The sequence below is a fragment of the Pelecanus crispus genome, chromosome Z (assembly GCF_030463565.1).
Source record: "Pelecanus crispus isolate bPelCri1 chromosome Z, bPelCri1.pri, whole genome shotgun sequence".
Lineage (NCBI taxonomy): Eukaryota > Metazoa > Chordata > Aves > Pelecaniformes > Pelecanidae > Pelecanus > Pelecanus crispus.
The window spans coordinates 70,666,858-70,689,831 of record NC_134676.1 but is presented as its reverse complement, the minus strand read 5'-3'; the positions used below and the strand labels follow the sequence as shown (position 1 = coordinate 70,689,831).

At 45.2% G+C, this 22,974-nt stretch overlaps 2 protein-coding genes across 5 annotated transcripts in view; one reads left to right on the top strand and one right to left on the bottom strand.

The window, feature by feature from the left end:
* ELP1 (elongator acetyltransferase complex subunit 1) overlaps positions 1 to 18,905 on the top strand; it is a 30,775-nt gene extending 11,870 nt beyond the window's left edge. For 3 of the 4 annotated variants that reach the window (XM_075725985.1, XM_075725987.1, XM_075725988.1), the window contains 24 exons: positions 358 to 540; positions 1,347 to 1,453; positions 1,932 to 2,035; positions 2,854 to 2,907; positions 3,006 to 3,111; positions 3,791 to 3,906; positions 4,625 to 4,698; positions 5,337 to 5,415; positions 5,682 to 5,761; positions 6,662 to 6,802; positions 7,909 to 7,994; positions 8,566 to 8,714; positions 9,569 to 9,692; positions 10,157 to 10,254; positions 11,477 to 11,678; positions 12,343 to 12,404; positions 12,909 to 12,971; positions 13,089 to 13,149; positions 13,969 to 14,082; positions 14,793 to 14,904; positions 16,056 to 16,183; positions 16,581 to 16,735; positions 17,756 to 17,834; positions 18,786 to 18,905. In XM_075725985.1, the coding sequence (XP_075582100.1) occupies positions 358 to 540; positions 1,347 to 1,453; positions 1,932 to 2,035; positions 2,854 to 2,907; positions 3,006 to 3,111; positions 3,791 to 3,906; positions 4,625 to 4,698; positions 5,337 to 5,415; positions 5,682 to 5,761; positions 6,662 to 6,802; positions 7,909 to 7,994; positions 8,566 to 8,714; positions 9,569 to 9,692; positions 10,157 to 10,254; positions 11,477 to 11,678; positions 12,343 to 12,404; positions 12,909 to 12,971; positions 13,089 to 13,149; positions 13,969 to 14,082; positions 14,793 to 14,904; positions 16,056 to 16,183; positions 16,581 to 16,735; positions 17,756 to 17,834; positions 18,786 to 18,853 (2,545 nt within the window). In that variant the 3' untranslated portion in view covers positions 18,854 to 18,905. The remainder of the gene's footprint in view (positions 1 to 357; positions 541 to 1,346; positions 1,454 to 1,931; positions 2,036 to 2,853; positions 2,908 to 3,005; positions 3,112 to 3,790; positions 3,907 to 4,624; positions 4,699 to 5,336; positions 5,416 to 5,681; positions 5,762 to 6,661; positions 6,803 to 7,908; positions 7,995 to 8,565; positions 8,715 to 9,568; positions 9,693 to 10,156; positions 10,255 to 11,476; positions 11,679 to 12,342; positions 12,405 to 12,908; positions 12,972 to 13,088; positions 13,150 to 13,968; positions 14,083 to 14,792; positions 14,905 to 16,055; positions 16,184 to 16,580; positions 16,736 to 17,755; positions 17,835 to 18,785) is intronic. The other variant, XM_075725986.1, reaches the window with a different exon arrangement.
* A 2,475-nt stretch (positions 18,906 to 21,380) lies between these two features.
* Positions 21,381 to 22,562, bottom strand: LOC104030235 (actin-like protein 7A). The gene has a single exon (XM_009481867.2). The coding sequence runs from the start codon at positions 22,560 to 22,562 to the stop codon at positions 21,381 to 21,383; it is 1,182 nt and encodes a 393-aa protein (XP_009480142.2).
* Positions 22,563 to 22,974: the final 412 nt, after the last annotated feature.

Sequence of the window (22,974 nt, the reverse complement as noted above, 5' to 3'; positions counted from 1 at the left end):
AAAGGAGTGGCTGTGCAGTGCCCAGACCTATGATCATGGCACACTGAGCAACAAAGCAACATGTCAGGGACAATGACAAGGTCAAAAAACCCCACCCTGTTCTATATTTGTTCCTATACACAGTTGGCATGGGAGCAGTACTGCCTAGGGAAAACAAATGGGGATCCCTGGGTCTCATCCTTCATCCCCAGCTCACCCTGTGACAGGATTCATGCTTTGTGCACTGGAGCCCTCCTAGCCACGCTGTGTGTCCAAACAGCCAGGCTGTACCTAGGAAGACCTTCGCCTCTCCAGTGAGGTCGCCTACTGAAATTGGGTTCTATTTGCTTCCCAAATATCTCTCTTATTTTGTGACAGAGTTGATGTGGGCGGGAATGACAATGAAGTGATGAATCCTCTGGGACTCCGATTTCTCACCTGGCTGCCAGATGACAGCTTCCTCGTGGTTGGTCAGGGTCAGCATGCTGCTCAGTCTGTCCTTCACCATCTGACTGCAGTGCCTCACGTGGCCGGAGCTGAGGAAGAGCACCTGAATTTACGGTACTAGAGATCTGTCAGTTGTGGGTGAGGTCTCAGAGCACCTCTGGACAGTGCCTAGAAGGAATTAAGTCTCTCAGTAGACATGCAGCATGGAGGCTGCGGGTTGGGGAATTGGGCTGTCTTCCTGCAGGAGAACCAAACAGCTCATGAAGTTGCCTACTGGTCAGCGCTTGCCTGTGGTCCTAATGCCTACACCCAGCCTAACAAGAGGATGTGTGCTAGCATGCCTGTGCCAGTACAGGGTAGCTCTGTTCCTTTGTCTGAATTCCAGGCCCTCAGGCAGACTGAATTCCTCGATTCTACCCTTTGCCCACCACTGTCGAGGTCCAGAAGGGGACTGGTAGCCCTTGTTATTCCTGCCCTCCTCCTCCTCACCTGCTGGGCTTTATGGGGTCAGTTAAACTAAAAAGAGTTCACAAAAGGAAGCTGCCTGGGGTACAGAAATCTGCTTCCCAAAGGGATCCTGAGAGTTGCTTTCTGCAGCACTCACACAGCAAAGGCAGGCTGATTTGCATATGAACTGTGGATTAGAACAAAAGAAATGTGGGCTCTGCAGAGTGCTGTAAGTATGCAGGCAGCAACTAGCATAGTTAGGCAAGTGCCTGTTGGCTGGAGTTGCTGATGCTCTGTAGTGCCAATGTCAGCTGACATAGGTGTGAAAAGACTGCAGAAGATCCTTACATGAACAAGGTATCTGTCCGTGCTGGAGATGTGCGTCCTTCTATCTGGCCACAAGAAATGCAGGATCTAGGTGTTGAATGTATCTCCTGTGACTGATGCTCTGTGTCTTCTGTGTCTTGCTCCAGGTTGTCTGTGCCTGTAGATGGAGAAGTGATCAGCGTGTGCTGCAGCCCAGTGACCAAAACTGTAGCTCTGCAGCTGGCTCATAGGCAGATCCTGAGATACCTCTGGGGTAAGCTGGACCCTGTTAAAGTACCTGGTCTGAGCTATAGTTATTACAGATTTCTGAAAAGGTTTAGTGAGATGATTTGACTTTCAGAGACAGCCTGGTAGCTGGTCCTGCCTTTCATGCTCCCTCTGCTCCCAGAAATGGGCCAAAATTAGTGATTTGTGTCAGAAAGCAGTTAATGTTGTTGAGAATGATAGTTCAGACTTTAAGGTTTGAAAAGAAGATGACTGGTTTAGTGATTTTGGAAGTGATGGCTAACTGCCACATCCTTAGCACTTCTCTCTTGTTCCACAGTGGAATAATGGTGCTGCTGAGCCCCTCCAGAAGTTACCACCTTCTTGTCTGCTGTGTCCTGGACTTTGTGTCAGCGATCCTAGTGCAGCTTATTCCCAGCTCTAGTTTTCTTGAGATACATGTCATCTGGTTGTAATGTCTGAATCTTTGATTGCCTGGAAAACACTTTGATCTCTGTGCTCTTTAGAGGCTTCTACTCCAGTCCTTGAGCCCTGGTGGACTAGCGATGGCTCTACTGTTCAGTTCCCCTACCCTTGCATGCAGACTTCTATCACAAGGATCAGTGGTGAAGTAAGTAAGACTGTGAGCAGATTAAATTCCCTACTCAGTTGTTCTCTGTGTCAAATGTGCACCATGATGCTCTGCCCAGGGTCCAATGATACTTCTTAACGGTGTTCTGCATAAGGCTCTATGCAGAGCTGAGAGTGTCTCTTTCCTTGTCTTCTAGAGCATTTCTGATGGCTTAACACCCAATTTCCCCATTCTATGAATACAATCAATAATGTCATTGAAGAGCAAGAAATTTCAGATTTAAAATTTCCAGCAATCACTGCCCTGCTCTTTTTGAAAACAGCATTTTGCTCTGTTTTATCTGAACTTACCCTATTAGCAAATATGGCTGCATTGAGTTACTGCAGATCTCCTACTACTGCTGTTTCCTATTGGTGGTGGTTTCTTGATAGTTACAACAGCTTAGGGAACGACTAGCTATTTTGCTGGTAGTTTCAGGGTGCCTTTCCTGCAGTGTGTATCCAGGTGAATGCTGTATGGAGTTGCTTTGCTCTGCTCTGTACTAGTGCTTTTCCTCTGGTATTTTGTACCAAATGCTGTTGAATGAAAAACTAAATTATCTGCTTCTATTTTGTTACTGTGCAGTTTCTGTTACAGGGTAGACCAAGCTGGCTTTCCAGCCAGAATTGTTTAAAAACACTTAAGTAATCCCTCCTGATGTAGAGGTTGCATGACTTCCTGTCCAGCTTCTCTAAGTAATTCACATGAGGTACTCAGTACCTAATTATAAGATACTTCAATCCAGTGCTAGTCAGTGTTGTGAAACACTGGAGGTTGTGACACTGATAGGTTATACTTGTCATCCTTTTTATTTACAGGAGATGATCTTGGGCCTCACAGATCGATGCCGGTTTTTTGTTAATGATATTGAGGTACTTAAGGTTTTGCCTCTTATTGCATCCCATTTTCCTCTGCCAAAGGCAGCTTTCCTGTTCTGCTCTATACAGTGATAAACTTCATTTTTCTACAGGTTGCTTCCAACATCACCTCATTTGCAACATACAATGAGTTTTTGCTGGTGACAACCAACTCCCACACCTGTCAGTGCTTCTGCTTGAAGAACATATCAGTGAAAGGTAAATGCCAGCTCTGGCTGCCTGCTGATGGCAACTCGTGGCCATTGTCTTGGAACCACAGGATGTCCCCATTTTTCACATCCAAACCTGTTGTATTTGGGTCACTCAGAGCAACAGCTTAAGAGATGGAGGAACAGAGCTGCCTTCAAAAATCTATCGGAGAGCAAGGAGCACAGGGAACTGACTTTGTGTACCGCATGCTCCTCCCACGGAGCAGGATTTGTCCTGTAGTTCTTGTCCCTTTGCTGTTTTCAACAGCTTAGCCCTGCATCCTCTGCCTCCCCTCCATGTCCAAAAAAAGAAAGGGCCGTGTGCTGTTTGAGGTGTGTGGTAGAGAAGGGATCCCAGCAGAAAGAGTTTCTGGTGTTATCTGGCTATGAGAGGTATGAGGACCCGAAAGGCAGGATGACAGCTTACTGGTCTTTTACACCATCTTTGAGTGCTCCTGTTACCTGGTCTGTTGAGCTTTGTGATCCTGTTGTATAGAGGACATATCTCTACTTCGTGTACAGCAGTGCTTAGCACTAAGAGGTCCTCTTCTTGTCTGGAACCATTGAAGATCACTGGTGTATTATTGACTCAGTTGGTCCAATACAACCTTTCAGGGCCACGTAGGAAGGCCGTACTGGGGCACTGTGCTGCAGTGTGCCGTGTGTGCTGATAAATATGTTGTTTTCAGCCCTTCAGGCTGGCCTGAGCAGCGCTGCTACACCCAACAGTGAGACCCTGCGCAAGGTGGAGCGAGGTTCACGTATCATCACCGTTGTGCCCCAGGACACAAAGGTTGTGCTGCAGGTCAGTGCTCTGCCTGTGTCTGATGAGGTTTACTGTCCGGTGGTATAGGGGGGCTGTCTCAGTGGGCGGCTGGCCAACCTGCAAACAATTGGTGCAGTGCTACAAAGCTGCTGCCCTGTATTGCTGCAGCACAGCGCCTCACAAATCTCCAGCTGCCTGGCTGGATGCGGAGGGATTTTGAGCATGCCTGTGGGAGTTAGGTATGTACAGAACTGGGAAGGGCTATTCAAATTCCTAATGGCTGAGTACTTATTGTGGCCTCTCTCAGTGAATCTCAGACTCATCTCTTAGTACTTGCTGTATTTGCTAGCAGCCTTCCATTAGCCTTAGCATTAAGTTTGTCTCAAGTGCTGAGCTCACTCTTCAGAACCAGCAGAGGTTAACAGAATCGAGAAGGATGTTATTTGAAAGGTACCTCTGGAGGTGTGTAGCCCCATATTCTCCTCAAAGCAGGGCTAACCTGAAAGCTTGATCAGGTTGTTCTGGGTCTTGCCCAGTTAAGTGGAGTCCAGGCTCCTGAGGAAGGAAAGTTTCTGAGCTGACAGAATTTTCAGACCCTTTTCCACAGCCATTGAAATTGCACATCCTTTGAAGAGAACAAAGAGGCCCGTGCACCTGCAAGTAGCAGACAGGCCTAGAAAATTGGCCAGTCCTCACTTTGCCTTCAATGTAGGAAGAGTAGCTACAAATAAATAAATGTGTGGATCTTGTGTTACAGATGCCGAGAGGAAATCTGGAGACTGTTCACCACCGAGCTCTGGTTCTTGCCCAGATTCGGAAGTGGCTAGACAGGTAAATGGCACTGGTTTATTCTGGTCTTCCCTCCCCCAGTCTGAGCTGTTACAGGCTGGCTGGCCTGGTTTTGTTGTGCTGGAGAAGGGAGGGAGGCTAAACTCAAAGGAATTGACTTCATTAGTGGGAATTAAACTGTTTCTGGGGCTACCAGCTAGAAGTCCAGCTTTCAGCAGTCGCAGGTGCCTCTCATTTCACCACTGCAGGGCTTAGGTATGTGCTGAGACTGTGTGAGTGGGAGAAATCTTCATGTGCTCCATTCTCCAGACATCTCGATCACTTCATGATGAAGCTTGCTGTTTTTCATGTTTTATTTGTTTAATTGATTTACACTGATGTTTTCTGAAACCAAAGTTGGTCCATTAGATTAAAATGTAGTTCTCTCTTTTAAGAGATGAAAAAAATAATGCAAGGTCTGTATTACTACTTCAGGCTGGCATGCTGGTCTGTCCCACTGCAGAGACTGGCAATGAATGGGACTGACCTTGCACGTTTTTTCTGGAAGGCAATCTACACGGCTTATTGCCTCGGCTATTCCCTTCCCAGGGGGTCTGTGCTTACCTCTAGTCAGTTGCCTTTATTTGCAGATATTGCACCTATCCACTATGTAAACTGTCCCACTTGACTTATTCCTCCAGGCTTATGTTCAGGGAAGCATTTCAGTGTATGAGGAAGCTGCGAATCAACCTCAATCTTCTCTATGACCACAATCCCAAGGCAAGTATGCCCAGTTCGGTTGTGTTGTTTTCCATATTCATCTATCCTGGAATCCACTGACATTGAACAGTGGGTTCAAAAGAATAGGTGGTGCTGTCAGTTCTGCTTTCAGCAGACGTGGCTGCTCTGCACTGCTGCATTCACATGCAGGCAGATTGGATTTAGCATTTCCTTCATCTTGTATATTCAGAGAAGGTCTTTGAATTTGTTCTTATACTTAATGCACTTGTTCAGAATAACAGTAGTAATATTCTTGTTCATTTCAGGTATTTCTGGAAAATGCAGAATCCTTTATCAGGCAAATAGATTCTGTGAACTATATCAACTTGTTTTTCACAGAGCTGAAGTGAGTATAATTCTGCAAATGGAAGCGTGCATGTAATCAGTTGTGCTACATTACTTTGTCAAAATACTAGCAACTCTTCAGTGTAGATGCAAGGAGTCAGTCAGAAATCTGGCATGTTGGGTCATAAAGACTCGAGGAAGCTTAGTAGTTTCAGGGACAGGCAGTGTGTCTTGTTGGGAGCTCCAGCTTGCAGGCAGCCACTAGATTTTTCCAGCAAGGGATTAGTACATCATCTGACTGCTTTGACTTGTCTGCTCATTTGCTGTACAGGGGTAAATGTGAACAGAGAAAGTTTTGTTCTCTCATAACGAGGAGCAAGACAGCACTGCTTATTTGAAACCTGAGACCAAGATACTTGCTTAGATTCCCAAATCATGTACCCTGAATTCTTTCTCAAAGGTTGAGTGACGAGGTTTTAGGGCATTAGTAGCTTCAGGACTTCTCAAGCTTGCTGAAGTAAATAGTTGTTTAGGAGCTGGAGCTATCACTTAGCCATTCTGGTTTATTTTCAGTTTTGACCTGACCTTAAATCTTTGTCTAGAAATAAAAGCAAATGGCTTAATTTTCAGAAGTGCTCTGTGGCCAGCATCTCCATAGTGGATTTATTAGAAGACAGCTGTATCTGGAAAATCTTGCCTTCCAATTTTTTGTGCAACTAAAGTAGTTGTTCTGACTGTTTTTTTTCAATGCCTCTCTTGGCTGAGAATCAGTTGGGACGGATGAGAGGTGTTGCAGAGCTTTCTGGTAGTGTGGCAGGTTGTGTGTCAGTACTGAATGACATATGAGCTATTTTGTTCAGTAGTTATTTTCTGCAAGCATTTTTGTTTCTTAATGTTACTGTCATTGTGCTGGGCTGTGTGATGGACCATGCTGGTATTCATGGAATCTGTTTTTATTTAGAGAAGAAGATTTCACAAAGAGTATGTACCCATCTCTGAACGGTAGCAGTAATGCTCAACCACGGCAGCATCCTGATCAGAAAAAAGTAAACCTCATATGTGATGTGATGAGAGTTGCCATGGAACACATTGACCCTCAAAAGTGAGCATTTTTTTATTGCAGGTGAAGGAATCATTAGAGAGATTTCTAGTATGTCATTTCCAGAAAGCAAAGGTGACCTTAACATCAGTTATTTTGCTTCAGATCCTCTGAGGTGAGCCTGTGCTCCACAGAACTTATGTACCTATACCTTCCATCTGCTGAGGATGCTGTCCTGAAAACCTCAACATCTAATAATTCCACAAATAGCAAAACAACCTTTTACTACAAGAATTAAAGTAATAGATGCAGGATGCTTATAAGGGTTTAAGAAATACTCTCAATTTAGGAACAGTCTGTGTGGCATAGGGGACAGAGAGACATAAGCAAGATTATCACCTCAGATGCTGGCTTTTTGGAGCAGATGGCCTTTCAGAAAGATTGCAGCTGTTCCATTTGAGACTGAATTACTTTTGTAAATCTTCAGCTGCATATTTCTGAATTATTACCTTTTTTTTTGTAACCACCCTCCTTGGTTCAATCAACAGCAGGCAAGGATAAAGGGTGGGAAAATAGGATGTAACAGTGGTTAGTGAAGCAGTGTTAAACCATTGGGAGCTTATATGTGAAAAAGTGGATAGAGAAGCAACAGATGGTGGGTTGCTGCTGAACCCTGAAAATTTAGACACTTCTCAGCAAACAGTTTCTGAAAACAAAGCATCCCTTTAGCTGGGAAAGCTATTTTGAAATAGTATTTGTGAAACGTGTGAAAGTGGAAATAACCTCAGAGAAAGCTTTCCTTTTATAAAAAAGACCATTTTCATGCCAAATTTGATTTGGAAAACTGTGTCCAGCTGTCTTGACATTTCAGAGAGAAGTGTTCTGTCTCCGTTATGCTGAATGTCATGGTAAGGAAGCTCATTCTACTCAAAACACACATCCAGTTTTGTGATATGTTTGGGGAGACATGCTGAGTAGAAAAACCTTTCTGGTATATTCTGTTTTCTTCCCATTTTTCCTGCCTGCCTTTAAAAAGATTGAAATACCTGAGCAGTTTGGGGTTTTTTTATGCTAAAATGTAAACTAGAACTTGCACAAACTGTGCTAAAATAGGAATAAGCAGTGTTCTGCCTTCTCACTTTTTTATTTGCTGCTTCTGTTTTCTTCAGATACTGCCTATCGATACTGACAGCACATGTAAAGAAAAGTCCTCCAGAACTGGAAATTGCTCTCCAGAAGGTTCATGATCTTCGAGGTGTTGTATCAGGAACTCAAAAGTTTTGAAAATGGGTGGTTTGCAGGAGCTATCATTGTTAGCATGGTTCACCCTGAAAACTATTTTAAGGTGGCTGTTCATGGAGTCAGCCAGAAAACAGAAATGTACTTGAAACTAGCTGTGTGTTAATGGAACAGCAGCCTATCACCTAAGACACGCTGTTGTACATGCTCTTAGCTCATCCTTTTATCTAGGTATGTCACCAGATAGCCCAGAGTTGGAGCTGTTTTCTCTTTCCAGTTCTCCCACAATGGAACAGGAGGTTCCCATTCTGGGTCCTGGTATCTCAAACTGGCAAACTTTGGTTTTATTCTGTGCTGATACTTCTGACCTGTCACTGTTGCACACTTAACAAGTTACTATACTTGGGCTGGTCCTTGAAGTTGCCCAGGAAAGGCAAAGTAGCCCCTCCTGCAAGACAGAACGAGCCATTAGTTTGATGGTCCCTATCTGGTGTCAAGGATGCGCTTGATAATGCATTCCTCCGTCAGAACAGGATTCCACTGCTGATGGTGTAACTGACTGTATGCTTATCTTTATCTTGTTACAGAAAGCATTACTCCAGATGTCAAAGCTGTGAGTGCAGAAGAAGCACTGAAGTACCTGCTTTTCCTTGTGGATGTCAATGAATTGTATGATTATTCCTTGGGGATGTATGACTTCGATTTAGTCATCATGGTGGCAGAAAAGTCTCAAAAGGTCTTGGCTTATAGTTCCAGCCAAGGAGCTATTTTTCTGCTTTCCCAAAGGTTCTTTGTAGTCTGCGGATCAGCCCACATGTTTTGTTAGTCATAGCTCTCTACCCAGGCAGGATTCCAGTTGCTCAGAAGTCCTGTGTGTGTGTGGAATGATGCTGGGAAGGTGGCATGGCTCTGCATCCCTTAGTACTTCTTGAGCACAGCTTTGGAAACATGCTTGTGATCAAGATGAAATAGGGCTGTTCTAGAGCAGCATGGCAAAATAGCTCTGGGGAGGAGAGGGACTGTGGTCTGAAGTGTTGTGATTGCATGCCTTACGTTCCCAGTTCTGTACTCTTTTGATTCATGCTTATTTGGTGGTGGCCGTGATAATAGTGTGTATCTTCCAGCAGGTTTAATTTGAAATCTCTGAATGGAAATGCCCATCAGGATCTTCAGGGTTTCCTAATGTTATAGCAGAGCCTGCTGTCCATCAGTTAAAACACCCTATTCATGTTAAGAGATTTTATGACCTTTAGTGTGGGGGAAATGTATCAGCTTTACAGCTGCAAATTTGTACATGATAATAGCTAATATAAAACAATATTTCATATGATAGATAGCCTTGAATTTTAAATGTCACCAGCCTTTAGATACTGCTGAAGTCCATGTGCGAGCCTGGTAATTTAAGTTAGTCATTCCTGGCAAGAGTACATACACAGAACTGATTCTTTAAGATGGCTTACATTTAAAAATAAAAACCTTTTTGATGTATTATCGTACAATTTAAAATATGGGACTGTCTGCTGGTGAAGATGGGGGCAAACAAGTATCTTACTAGATTAGCTGAACTGCAGTTTTTATTATTATTTGCAGGACCCAAAAGAATACTTGCCCTTCTTAAATACCCTCCGGAAAATGGAAACCAATTATCAGCGATATACAATAGACAGACACTTGAAGAGATACACAAAAGCTCTTGGGCACCTCAGCAAATGTGGTAGGTGTCCTGCACATGCAGCATCTCTAAGAAATTCTGGAGTGGAACATTTCCATTTTGGAGAGCCTTTGCAGGGAAATATCTGAAGAAGGAGAAGGATTGCACAAGGTCATCTTCCCTCCTGGTAGTGCATGGTTAACTTAATTCTACTACATGTTTTTTGTAGGGTAGCTTGGCACAGGGAGAAAGGAGTGAGAATGTTTACTGCTCTGTGATCATGAAGCATAGGTCTTGTTTTGTTCCTGTTGTAGGTGACTTGTCCCCAGTTAATATTGCTGGCAAAAGTGGAGCAAACCTCAAGGAAGTGAACACCTTGATTTTACAGTAGTAAAATAGGTGCTTTTGTGCTCTTCCACCCAAGCACCTCTAGTTCCTTCTTAATGTAATGAATCCAGACTGGCTGGGAGCCATGAGAGCCATTTGCTTTCTCTTTTATTGCTACAAAAAATAAATTATTTCTGCAGGTCCTGAACACTTCTCTGAATTTCTGAACTTGGTGAAGGATCAGAATCAGTATTGTGAAGCCTTGAAGCTGTACCCATCTAGCACTCAGGAGTACAGGGTATGTAAGTACGTGACACTGCAGCGTGCAAGCTTTTTATTCTCTCACGCATGTTTGCACATCCCCCGCACCAGGCAGGTGAGGGCAGGAATGAGACAGCAGCTGCTTGCATTCAAGTTCTTCAGGTCATTGCTATTCCAGTGTTGTCTGAGACCTTCCTCTGAGATAATAGCTGGAATGACTCTCAGCACTGACCCTGTGAAGTCTGGTCGTCGAAGGAGTGGCTGTTACTTCTTTGATCCTATGGCCGGAAGAACACCTGGGAGTCCAGTTTCTGCTGCACTATCTTGTGGTGTGCTGCAGAACTCCCGTTACTACAGAAAGACTTTTCTTCCTGTCTTCACTTTTGTGATACCAGCTTTCGGTCTGGCACTTGCAGGTTGTGTGGGGACACTTTGTTATCCTTAAACTATTCTGAAGAGTGCTGGAGAACCTGGGGCATTTGTAGATGTGCTGTTTCCTAGCATGTAGTGTCCCTTGTTGATTTCAGTATTACTGAAGAACTGTAGCTTGCACAAGACTAAGGTATAATGTAAATTAATGCATTTAATATAATTTAATTTAGATATTGTAAATACACAACACACCAGCCTTTGTAAAAGAAGTAGATGAAGAATTAAGAGGGGAAATACAGAAACTCAGTCTGCAACACAGTGAACGCAGGAAGGACTCCTTCCTCATGAGGGAGGTCTGTTCCTGACTCTGGCTCATTGGAAGTCTGTCTTTATTCCATCTGTATTCTTCTAGTCAAATCTACCTGCTCCTTCTCGATGGAGATGGTGAGCTCTGAATAGCATATTGAAGCTCAAAATACTGATTCACAGCAGCCTGTACCTGTAGAGTTGCAGGGCTTGCATCCTCCTTTGTGCCAGTGTTTGACTCATGGAGTAAGTTGGTTCAGGGAGACATTCTAACAAAAAACACTTGTGAGTGGGGAAGAAGGGGCTGATTTCCTGAGGTATGTAGTTTACCCAGCCTTTGGCTTGTAGAGTTAGGTACCTCCCTACATCTCTTGCTTTAGCTCTGTGAAATGTCTCCGTGTGCTAATCATCAGCCCTTCGCTTGATACAGAGTTCAAAATGGGGTAGGAACATCATGCCTGGAGGTTCCTTGGGGGAGAGGGAGATAGGCTTTTGTTGATGGGCACTTAATTTTTAGTAATGGAGGACTGCTACTGACTGTACAGCTGATTTCTTATCTCTCTCTTGTCCCTTTCTTGCAGGATATCAGCAACGCATATGGGGAGTACTTGATTCAGAAGCAGCTATATGAACAGGCTGCATTGATATTCGCTCGTGCTGGCATCTTTACAAAAGCACTTGATGCTTTTCAGAACAGTGGCAGCTGGCAGCAAGCCCTATGCATGGCGTCACGGCTTGGTTACACAAAGGATAAGCTGTCCAGCCTAGCACAAAGCATGGCAGGTAGGCCTTGAGGAGATGGAAGTGCACAGAGCAAAACTGGCCGCTGTTACTTTTGGTTCATTTTGATTTTTCCTAAAATTTAGTGAAAACCTCAGTCTTCAGCAGCATTTTTCTTAATGGGAGAACAAAGATCCCATGTTTCCCAAGGGTTTGTGTGATTGCACAGCTCCTTTATTTCTGAAAGGAACCAAAAGATGTTGGAGCTGAGCTGGTAGGCACCCAGAAGTTGCCAAGCTAGCTGTGGCCTTGGCTGCCCCATGCTGACTGCTTCTTGCACTTTTTCCTTGCAACCAGTTGCTGAACTGCTATTCCAAATTGCCTCCTTGGTTAACCTCAGGGAATGGAGATTCTCTGAAGTGTCTGACATGGCTGAGGCCTCTAGACATCATTGACATGCACTCTTCACTATTTCTGTCTCAGAGTGGGGGGAAGACTTTTTCCAGCTCGCCTTGAGGGACGGGCACCAGCAATTTCACAAGCAACTGGCTGATGATGTTGCAAGTTAATGAATTCTTGGCATCAGGCAGATGCTCTTTTTACTGGGCAGATTAAGTGTGTGAGCAGGTAGGAAGTGCCTCGGTGAGTGGGATTTTCCTCTGCTTGGTAGTTTTATGGCACAAAATCCATCTGTTTCTGAAAAGCTGAACTCCACCTTTTCTTGTAGGAAAACTAGTTGAACAGAGAAAGCATGCAGAGGCAGCCATACTCCTGGAGCAGTACACTCAGGTAATGTAGTCACCCTCCTGTCTGTGCACCATAATGTCCTCTGTCAGATAGATAGACTATCTGTGTTTTCTCTGTTTTCCTGGGCCACATGACTCCGTGCATGCTGACAGCAAAACAGTCTGTTTTGCTGGGCTGTTTTGGGGAGGGCAGAGCAGGTCCAGGTGATGCAGTGAGCAGGGTGGGGATGAATGCTGTGTCCCTGAGTTTTTTTCCACTCATAAAGCTGCCTCTGCTTTGGTATGAAAAGCTTTTGTCTCAGAGAGCTGAAGCATGAGGGCTGGAGTAAGCAAGACAGAGTTCCAGAGGGATTTTTCCCTCAGCATGGGAGAAGTGACATAGTTTGGTTTGGGGTTTTTTTATGTCAGCACCTCAAAGTACCTGGCACAGTAGTGTTTCCCTGTCCTGACTGTGATACTGCTGCATAGAAATGTGCATCTGAATAGGTGCTACCTGAATGTCTATTACTAGCATCAGGAGCAGTACATGGTTGCTCTTTCCTTCTAGGACTATGAAGAGGCTGTTCTTCTGCTCTTAGAAGGGTCTCTCTGGGAAGAGGCTTTAAGACTGGTAAGACATTCAGAACACAAGAACCAGCGTGGAAATACTTCTTTAGAGTGCAAGAACAGAGGGAGGGGATCTGGGTTAGATCCTTAAATAATACCTTGTTTCCTTTCCCTGATCTAGATTCACAAGTATGGTAGACTGGATATCTTGGAGACCAACTTCAAACCTGCTATTCTGGAAGGTGAATCTGTGCAAGAATCTGAGACTTCTCTGTGCTATAGAGGCTAAGAAGATCTTTACTGGGTCTGTAGGAAGTCACAGCACTCCAGTACTGGAAGCTGTATGGAAGGATGCTTGGATTCTGCCTAACTGATGCTGCCCAGTTAGCTGCATTTGACTCTGCCCAATGCAGCTTGAAGCCCTGCAGTGTCGTGGGCTCTTTGTAGCTTAGTCAAGCTCCTTTTGAGCTTTTCTAGGCCTCAGTCGCAAACTGCAAAGGTGTCTGTGTCTGCATGTCCATGAACAAGCAGGACAGTCCTTGTTCCAGAGCACATGTGGCAGCGGAGCTATGGACTAAGAGAATGGCTGGCTGTCCTATAAGCTTTTATGAAATAAGCTTTTATTTTTAGTTTTTTGACAAATATGATTTGATACCTCTATTCTCTCTTCCATCCAGGAAGGATGGTTGGTTACTATTGGTGGTTTTTCCTTTTCATGCTATGGACAGTGGGCTTTTTGTGTTGAGGAATTTTTCTTTTAATTCGAACCTAATTAATGTAAAGAGATTTGGCCACAGAGCTTTTTGCTCTTCCTGTATCAGAACGAGATTCTTGTTCTAGAAAATGCTTGTCTGGCAGGTTAACTCACTCCACATCCAGGTGCATCTTGTTTGGTGGGCTCCTGTATTATAAGCTTTGAATTTCCTTCCACTTGAGTCCTTTTGTGCGCTCTGCTCCTGACTTCAGAGCTTATTGAAGGACTGTGCTCCTTCAAAATTCTTGTGTAAAAAATGCTCTAGTTCTCTTGCACAAATATTCATTCTGATTTTCTCATTGAGCAGCTCAGAAAAGTCAGCTGATCTTCCTAGATTCTCAGAAAACAGCATTTCTTCGCCATAAGAGTCGCCTGCAAGTGGTCCGAGAGCTGAAGGAGAAGGCTTGTGAGAGCCTGCAGGGTTGGTATTGAAATGCATATGACTTTCTCCTGCATGAGTAATTGTGATGATCTTTTTCTTTGTGGTTCTATTTGCCCTGGTGGAGCTGTGCTCCCTTCTAGCTCCAGTGGTATCTACAACAGTAGAACAGCATTCTTCTCACCCCCTCCTCACACCATACTTGGACTGTGATTGTTTGACCTTGCTCATTCTGTAAAGACAGCTTTATTTTCAGTGCTATCTGTGTCACAGCTTTCATGGGATCAAAATGCACCTGAAAGCTCTTCAAAATGACACAGCATTGTCTCCCCAGTGCCAGCTTGGCTGGGTCAGACAGACAGCACTCAGTATGTCCTTTGTGTTGAGTGCCTACCAGGCATATTCACCTGCCAGCTCACACAAGCTCAGGGAATTTTTCTGAAAGCAGAATGCTTTGTCCTTTTCCAGATTTGTTGCACTGAGATTGTCGTCCCTCTGATTGTGCTGTTTAATATCACAGTCCTCACCAGGGCAGAGGAGCAGTGTTCTTCTCACAATTGGTGCTTTTTCTCATGTGCTGGCCGAGTGGGGTGGAGAGCCATTTCAGAGCTGGCTCTGAAAACACCAGCAAGTAGAATGAACCTGCCTAAGCTGCTTCTTTCTCCAACAAGCTACACAGATTACCCAGAGAGAAGGCTTGGAATAACCGTGACCTTTTTCCATACTGTGACAGTTGTTAACGTGTTTTGCAGATTATGAAATGCCAAATTGCCCAGAATTGGATCTTCTCTCTGAAACCAGCAGTGTTGTGACAGCCAGCGACATGAACAGCAAATACTCACACAGCAATTCAAGAATATCAGCGTAGGTATCTGCCTCCAAATTAGGTAATGGCTGCCCTGGCATCAGCATTTGGGAGGGCAGCTTGCTCATGCTTGGCATGCTCCTCCTCGCAGCTGTGCGTGCCTTGAAGCTGCGTTAATTACAGGCATTACGCAGTTATTTTAACTCTTACTGGGACAGAGAGAGCAGAAAATGCCAGAAGCTACTAGTGCAACAGGAACCAAGTGCCCAGTAGAGGCGCTGTGAACACAGGCTCTGGGCAGGAGCTGGCTCTGTGGATGTCCGGCATGTTGCCAGAATAGCTGGCTGTAGGAAGGTTGACACACAATGCGGGCAGAGCTCCTCAAACATTAATGGCTTGCGCGCATGGCTTGTGCTCTTTGTCCGAGGTTTTGCACTTGATGGGAGGGGGTTGCTGCTAAATCTCATACCGATGTCTTCCCGCAGTGGGCGTCTGTGTTGCTTTTGAGTGCTCTTAAGAATGTGAGCTGCAGTGTGGGGTGTGGTGTGTTAGAGGCCAGTGTAGTCTGTGGGACCGCTTCTGAATTCCCTAGCTGAAATGTGGAAAAATAAAGTTGTGGAAAAAGCATGGACTTTTTAGGGCACTTTCTGTGGCCCAGATGAAAAGAGAATGCAACCTTAGTATTCAGCATACCTGTGTCATAGTGTGCTGATCGTGTGGGGACATTATGCAACTGGTACTGGCCTATGATTAGAAGTTGCTTTCCTGTGATAATGGGCAGGAGCTGAGTTGCATTAGTGCACAGCTTGTGGAGATGGCAGAAATGAAAATGTGCACAGGCAAGCACAGACCCCGGCACCAAATTGTTTTAAGTGGAGCTCAGCTTTGCCTGATAGTGACTACTGCCAAACAATTTACCCTACCTTGTGCTTAGAGCAATGCTTTAACCTTGCTGGAACACAGAGCAATCCTTTTTGTAGTAGAGAAACAGCCCAACTACTGACTCGTTTTTCAGACCACAAAGGATATTGGTTCATTAGCATTGAAAACATTGACACAAAGATACATAAGCTTACATGCAGTCCCCTCTCACTGGAGAGAGTAAGAACTTGAGTAACAAGTTTCATGCACACTGTTGATGTTTCTTCAAACTTACCCTGTTACAGCTAATCCTGCTGTCCACACTATAATTAAGCATCCTCCTTTTCAGCCGATCCTCAAAGAACCGGCGCAAGGCTGAGCGCAAGAGATACAGCTTGAAGGAGGGGAGTCCTTTTGAAGATATGGCCCTTCTGGAAGTCCTGGGAGAAAATGTTCGTGCTGTTGAGACTGTGAAGGGTAGGACACTTGATGATCTTAATCCACTCTGCAGCTTGTGAGGACAGTTGAGGCAATGTGCCCCCTCTTAATGGGTATGCTGGGGAGAGAAGCTGCCTGGTCCATAAGACCATCTGTGTTGGACTTTGATTTAGGTCATCTATCTCTGTGCCTGGAAAAACACATAATAATCTGAGCTCTCCACATTTGAAGTTTGGGAGGAGAGAAGTGAGGCCTTGTCAGTGCTGTGACAGATTTGTCTCACGTTTGTACTTGGGCACTGTAGGGGCTGGGTAGGGACAGAACCAGTTCTGCTTTGCTGCTCCCCTTCCTGTGCACTGATACCAGAGAAAGACAGCTGTTTATTTAGCATACCTGTGTTAATTCCTATTGCTTGTGCTTCTGTTCCCTCCTGCAGGAGACATACACACCCTTCTGAAGCAGCTTGTGCTATTTGATTATAATGAGCAAGCTGGGGCACTGCAGCAAGTCCTGGAAGAGGTTTTGCAGTTGATGGAGACCTCAATCCCAGAAATCTGGACTCCAGATCTGCAGCAGAGCTCTGTCAACCCGGTCTGTGCTCATCCACAATACCCATCATGCCTGCTATACAATACCAAGTATTTAGCAGTATTTTGCATTCTCCAGCAGAGTCTGGAATCCTTCCCTGGCTTTCTAGGTCTGCATTTTTTCTGTAGAGGTCAAATAGATACTCTGTGCAGTACCCACCAAGTCAGTACACTCTATATGTGCACAACAGGTGTAGCCTGCTGTGTCCCTTGCACTGAATGCCACATTGGACGTGATGAGGTCTCATAAGGCTTGTGTTACCTTGTCCTAGTGATGACTTCTTTTCGTAAGCTCTATCTTAAGCAATTTGTGGAACACAGGAACACTTTTTTTTAGGCCTGATGGTTGAAGTGTTAGCATAGGTTTTATGTACTGGAGTAGTGGTTGTCCAGCCTGGTGGTGTGAAAAGCTACCAGACTGGTCAGTTTAATCTGAACCAGTATATCATAAAGAGTATATTGCAAAAAGAAGAGTTATGTCAGGCTTCTAAGCTTCGGCTTAATGCATAATAAGGAAATCATGAGGACTGCACTTAGTACCCTTCCAAAGTAAAAGTCTTTATTTCTAATAAGTAGTTTCTGAGCATTCATGGTGAACACGAGATATTCCCCAGTATCTTATCCTTAACTACTGACGAGGAAGACTCTAAGGACAGATTAAAAATGTTCTATGTGACAGGGAGCTGAGACCCTCAAATGAACTTTAAATAGTGCTGGCACTGTAATGAAAGTAGTCCTGCCGAGTCATGACACTTGAAGTGCTGTGAAGAAGTAGGTGCTGGGATAAGGGTTCTGTGTCTTGAGCAGCTGTCCAAAAACAGTTCTCTCTTTCTGCCTCTGTGTTAACTTTTCTGAGACATCACTGGGCTTTGATCACATATGGCTGGTCACTTTGTACTGTGAGGTCTCCTGCAGGCAGCTGCTTCTGCTGTTGGAGACTGACAGCAGGGTTTTCTTTGTAGGTATCCCTGCTCTTAGCCTTGCTTTGTGCAGGTTGGAACATTGGTATTGCTTCTTCATACAGGTCCTGGGACCCAATTCAACTGCAAACAGCATTATGGCTGCCTATCAGCAGAAGAGGATGGTGACTCCCGTTGTACAAGGTTAGCTCAGGCTCTGAGTTCAGTGTGGGTGTGAAATGTCAGTGAGGTCAGTTGGCTTTGAGGCTCTCCAGGTATTGCTACCTGACAACAGTTGTAGCATTTATTCAGTTGTAGGAGTTTCTTGCTTTTCTTATGGTGTACTCTCCTGCCTTGTGGCAAGTGAGCAGCCTTCTTAATAAGGTTGTATTTGCTCTGAAGTCCTGTGCTAAAAGCACTGTCTGAATTGTGCTCCTGGCTTCCTGTGTGTGTAGTGTCTGTCTGTTGTGAGGGAATTGGAAGTCTGATTTCTTAGTGTTAGATAATTCTGCTTGCAAGTTAGCCGTTGAGTCTTTCTGTCTGGCTTTGGCAGCCAGGCTCTTGACCAGGCCAGGCTAGTCATGGTGCTTTGCCATGTTGAAGTCCTTGCAGCTAATACAAAATTTAGCGCTGAGAGACCTAGCAAGGGCTGGTCCCATCTCCCCTCTGTCTTCCCTCCTCCTCACTAGTCATACAGTCTCTTCCCCTACTAGTCCTGGAATTGCCTGGAGAAATCCTCTAATAAACCTCTAGATGCAACCTGCCTATTGCCACTTGCCAGGGCTGGCTCAAGAAAACCTTGTGCCTCTTATTCATGCTTAGCAGAGCCAGCTGGCTGTTGTGTGTGATGTCCCAGTTACTGGTGAGTGAATGGAGTTCTGCTTTCTGCCACTGATTGTTGCCTCCTCATTCTGAATGATAACACTTAACGAAGAGGGGACTTGATATGCCCCAGAGATTTATTTCTGTAAGCAGTTCTGCTGTGGACACTCTTCCATGCAGGCTAGTGATCAGTCACTAAAGGGAAATGCTATGCATCAGAGACTTCTCAGTGTCCTTTGATGTAAAGAAAAGTAAACTAAGTAGTCGACAGCTCCTGAAAAAACCATATTGCTATTACCCTCTGTTCTGACACTTGTCCTGTTTGCCTTTCAGATCCAGAATTACTTATTCCACCAAAACTCAATAAAAATCTACAGTGGAAGCTGCATCTTCTCCAATAACTAAAAGCCAAGGAATCCCAGTAACTTTTAGTAAAATTTCATTACATCTTTACAGAAACCATTGTTGTCCTGGTGTTTCTGATACTTGCGCAGCCCTAAACAGTGTGAAGGGTCCCTCCACCTGATACAGTGGTGACTGTGACCTGTATGGCACCACGCTAATGGGGACAGCCACTCACGTCCCACTGCAGAGGTGGTTTGTGAGGCTGGGGAGTGACAGGGTTTGCTGGTTGAATCCAACATCTCCCACCACTGTTCCCTCCCTTCTGGATGAAGCAACCCTACCAGTGTTGGATGGGCTATTTTTTCTGCCATCGCTCCCTCCCGTGGACGGTACCTGCCATGATGACAGGTTACATTTTAAGCTGTTCAACCTGGTTTAGAGATCTCAGCAGTAAGTCTGTACCAGTAGCAAATTGTTGTAATTGCTGAACAAATGAGCTGTGTTTTCTCTGTTGAAGCTGGATGTTGGTAATACCAGATTTTCATCAGAGTCACTTTGTTACATCAGAGTGATCCCTGCAGCACCAGCAGCCATTACTGTCCTGAAAGTATGCCTATTCGCACCAGGGAGATCTTGGGTAGAGAAAACATGAATAAAAGTGGGGGGAGGGCGGGTGTGGGGGGTGTCAGTGGCACACACTGATGGGCGACACTACCCTAATTACCTGAGTTTAAAGAAGATCAGCTAATGCTGCCGTATGGCAGTGACAGATAAGCAGCTGTACCCTGATTATGCTATGCGCTCTTGCAGAACTGTTTCAGCTGGAAACTGATCTAACCTCACACCTGACAATTAGGTTTTACCACAGAATACTTCTGCGATCTGACTCAAGAAGTAATGGCAGCAGTCCTGGGAGCAAAGGAAGGGGACAAGCTCTGCAGGCAAGGCTGGAGACCCTTTCAGCGGTAGCAGCCCCCCTCTCCCTCAGTTAATTTTGGCCTGGCAGCTGCTGTGTTCAATGCAAGCCGTTTCAGTTAGGTGCTGTGGAAAAATGCCAGCACAAACAAGGCATTTCCTGTCAGTTGGAGGTATCTAATGACACAGCAATGGGCGGTGTTCTTACTGCAGGGCCTTAGCACGTGTGTAGTGCTGCAGATCATTGATGTGAGAACTCCGTCATACTGGGATGGCCGCGTGGGCTTGCACAGTGTGTGCTGTGCTGGCTTGGGGCTGTTTGGAGTGGAGTGGTAAAACAATTCTTTGTCAGCGTTACACAAAGAATTAGAGTGGTCTTATTTCCAGCTCTTCTAAGTTATCGTAAGTGGCCTGTTATGGGTGGTGTGGGGATGGCTTAAGCCTGTTGTCAAGTACTGTGACTACACTGGAAAGAGATTCTCCAAGAGTAAAGCCGTGAGATGGCAAAACACATGAAGGGCTGCAGAGCATAGGAGTGTCTTACTGGATCTGGGTCTTCAGAATGGTGGCAGAACACAGTCCAAGATGAAATACAGAAGCCATCTTTCAGATCTGGAGAAAGGGGTGATGAGGGAATCTGTGGTCCTCTCCAGGGTATGGAGGGCTCTGGCCCCGCAACTGAAATGCGACACTGACACTGCTAATTCCTGACATTCCTAAATCTGATGCCAGGCAACACTGAGGTCTTGCGCAGCCTAATCAATTGCCTAGAAAGAGACTCCCTCTTAAAGAACCCAAGAAAGGGTAAAACTAGTGCCGGCTTCCTGAGGATTCATGCTTGTGCCTAAACACAGCAGTTGCTTTAATGTATGTATATGGGTTCTGCTTTTTCTTCATGGTGATGGTCAAAGCTGAAGACCCTCTAGTCTTAAACATGTTTTCTATTCTCCCATCAAGGCACAATCACTTTAAATCTGCCATCCAGGTGGAAGGGCAGTCTTAAATCATTCACATGGTAATTCATCACTGAACTCCATTGTCTTCCCCTACCCCTCTCCGTCCTGAGTGAACTTTGACTAAGGAGCAGTAGAGCTGGAAGCAGCATCTGGTGTCTGTGAGCCTCCAGGGGGGATGTCCTGCCTCCTGCTTCCTACTTCTGCAGCTGCTGAACCTTAGCTTCTTTTCAGCAGCAGCCAGGAGTCTGCTTTCCCTTGATTTCTACTGGGATGCTCTTTTGTTTTCTTAGTGATGCATGTCATCTTGAAATATATTCTGCCCTAGCTGCTGCCTTTGCAGACACGTTGACTTTGCTCTTGTGAGTTCTGTGGAGGCTCTTACAAACAGATGCAGTTACCAGGAATTGAAGTAAGCCATTAATGCAGAAATACAGAGTTAGCTTAAGAAATGTCCCAATTTCTGAGCAAATGTTGCTGTATGGAAGCCTGATTCTCTTGTTAGAGTAGAAGTTTGTCACCTGTCTGCTGTCTAGCTTCATTAAATACAAAATACAAAGGGAAAAAAAACTATTTCAAGCACACAATATCACAACAATAATAGAGCTCCAGCAGAAATCTGTTAATTACAGCAAGGCGTAGAAGGGAGGTGCTCTTGAATTGATTCAGGTACCCTTTGTCACCACTGGTCTTTCTAAGGTACCCAGTGTCTTCCTCAGAAGCACTTCTTAAAAATGCAGGAAAGACCACAATCTTCATATTCACTCCTGTAAACCCAGAGCTCCTGGAAAGAGTGCAGTGAAGCCAGAATAGACCCACCAACCCAGACAGAAGACTTTCTTTGAGGGGATGCAGCTGCGATGAGGTTGTCACTGGGCCACATCCTGGCCAGTTCCGTCTGGAAGCGGTCGGCAAAGCCCTCCATCATAGTGCTGCCCCCGCACAGCAGGATATTCCCCACCATTTTTTTTCTGACATCAGCATCACACTTCTTGAGACAGGTGAGCGTCAGCTGCAAAAGCCCTGGCTGCTGTGAGCCAAGTAAGGCTGGTTTGAAGAGTGCTTCAGCACAAAGGAATCTCTCCTTGCCTACAGTGACGAGGTGTCCATCCGGCAGCTCATGAGCCAGTTGTTGTTTCTGAACAGGCAAACTCAAGTCCTGTGCAAGGTTCAGTGAAGTGTAACAACACTTCTCCTTGAGATCTTGTACGATGTTTAGCTGGTGTTCTGTGAATACATTTCCAGACTCATTTAGTAACTTCATGAGATAACGTGTGATGTCCAAACCAGCATAATCTACTCTCCCAGTGACGCTACGTATAACATAACCTTCATAGATGGGAACCACATGTGAAGCGCCATGGCCACTTTCCACCACGAGAGCTGAGGTTTTTCCGTAAGAGTACATGGATAAATGAGACTGGTAGGCAATGTGGACAGCAGGCACGTGAAATCCTTCAAACATCATCTCAGCGTATCTCTGCTTGTCAGTGATGGAACACAGGGGAGGCACTGACACCAGAATGGCATGGTCCTCTGAATGAATTTTCATCTCAGTCTGGAAAATATACTCCAAAGTATCTTGGACGCCATTCCAGTCCACCACTATGCCATGTCTTACTGGGTTGATGAGCGTTAAGGGTATGCTGCTATTCTGAAGCTCTCTTCCAACAAAGGTTTCTTTTTCATTGCTCCCAGTCTCCTGTAGGGGCTTACCAACTGTAGATGAAACAATGCAGGAAGGCCATGGGTCCCCTGCAAAGCCACACTTGAAGTAACCTGTGCCAATGTCTACTACTACTGCTTTAGTTTCTTTCACAGCCTGGAGGCTACCCTTGGTCGTGGATATGTGGCTGTCCCTTATGGGCTTCAAACAGCGTGCATCTGCTGCTGCCATTCTTGCAGACCTTTCCTGTACAGCCGTGACTTCATACAGCAAATGCTGGACAGGCTTCTCTGTAGCATTGCCCTGCTACCACTCCACCTGGGGCCAACGCAAGCAGCAGATGCGTGCCTGAAGCCCTGGTGGCAGTGGTTCTACTGATGCCACTGACTTATGACATCATACATAGGCTTGCCTCTCAAAAACCAGTGCTCTGCATGCAAGTGTGTGACAATTGTGACTTAGGCACCTGCACACCATTTCTATATAGATGGATTGCAGGTGTTTGTGCTTCACTTCGACCTGCTCTGAGAGGTACTAAAAACCACAACACCCACCCAGATGTGACAGGCCATGGGGCATAAACAGTGCATTTAACGGTGGAGCAGCGTGGCTTTCCTCTCTGGCCTGCCTCTGCCACGCAAGG

Bases quoted from the DNA above. Each gene is read 5' to 3' on its own strand.
- LOC104030235 (XM_009481867.2), bottom strand. From the start codon at position 22,562: ATGGCAGCAGCAGATGCACGCTGTTTGAAGCCCATAAGGGACAGCCAC.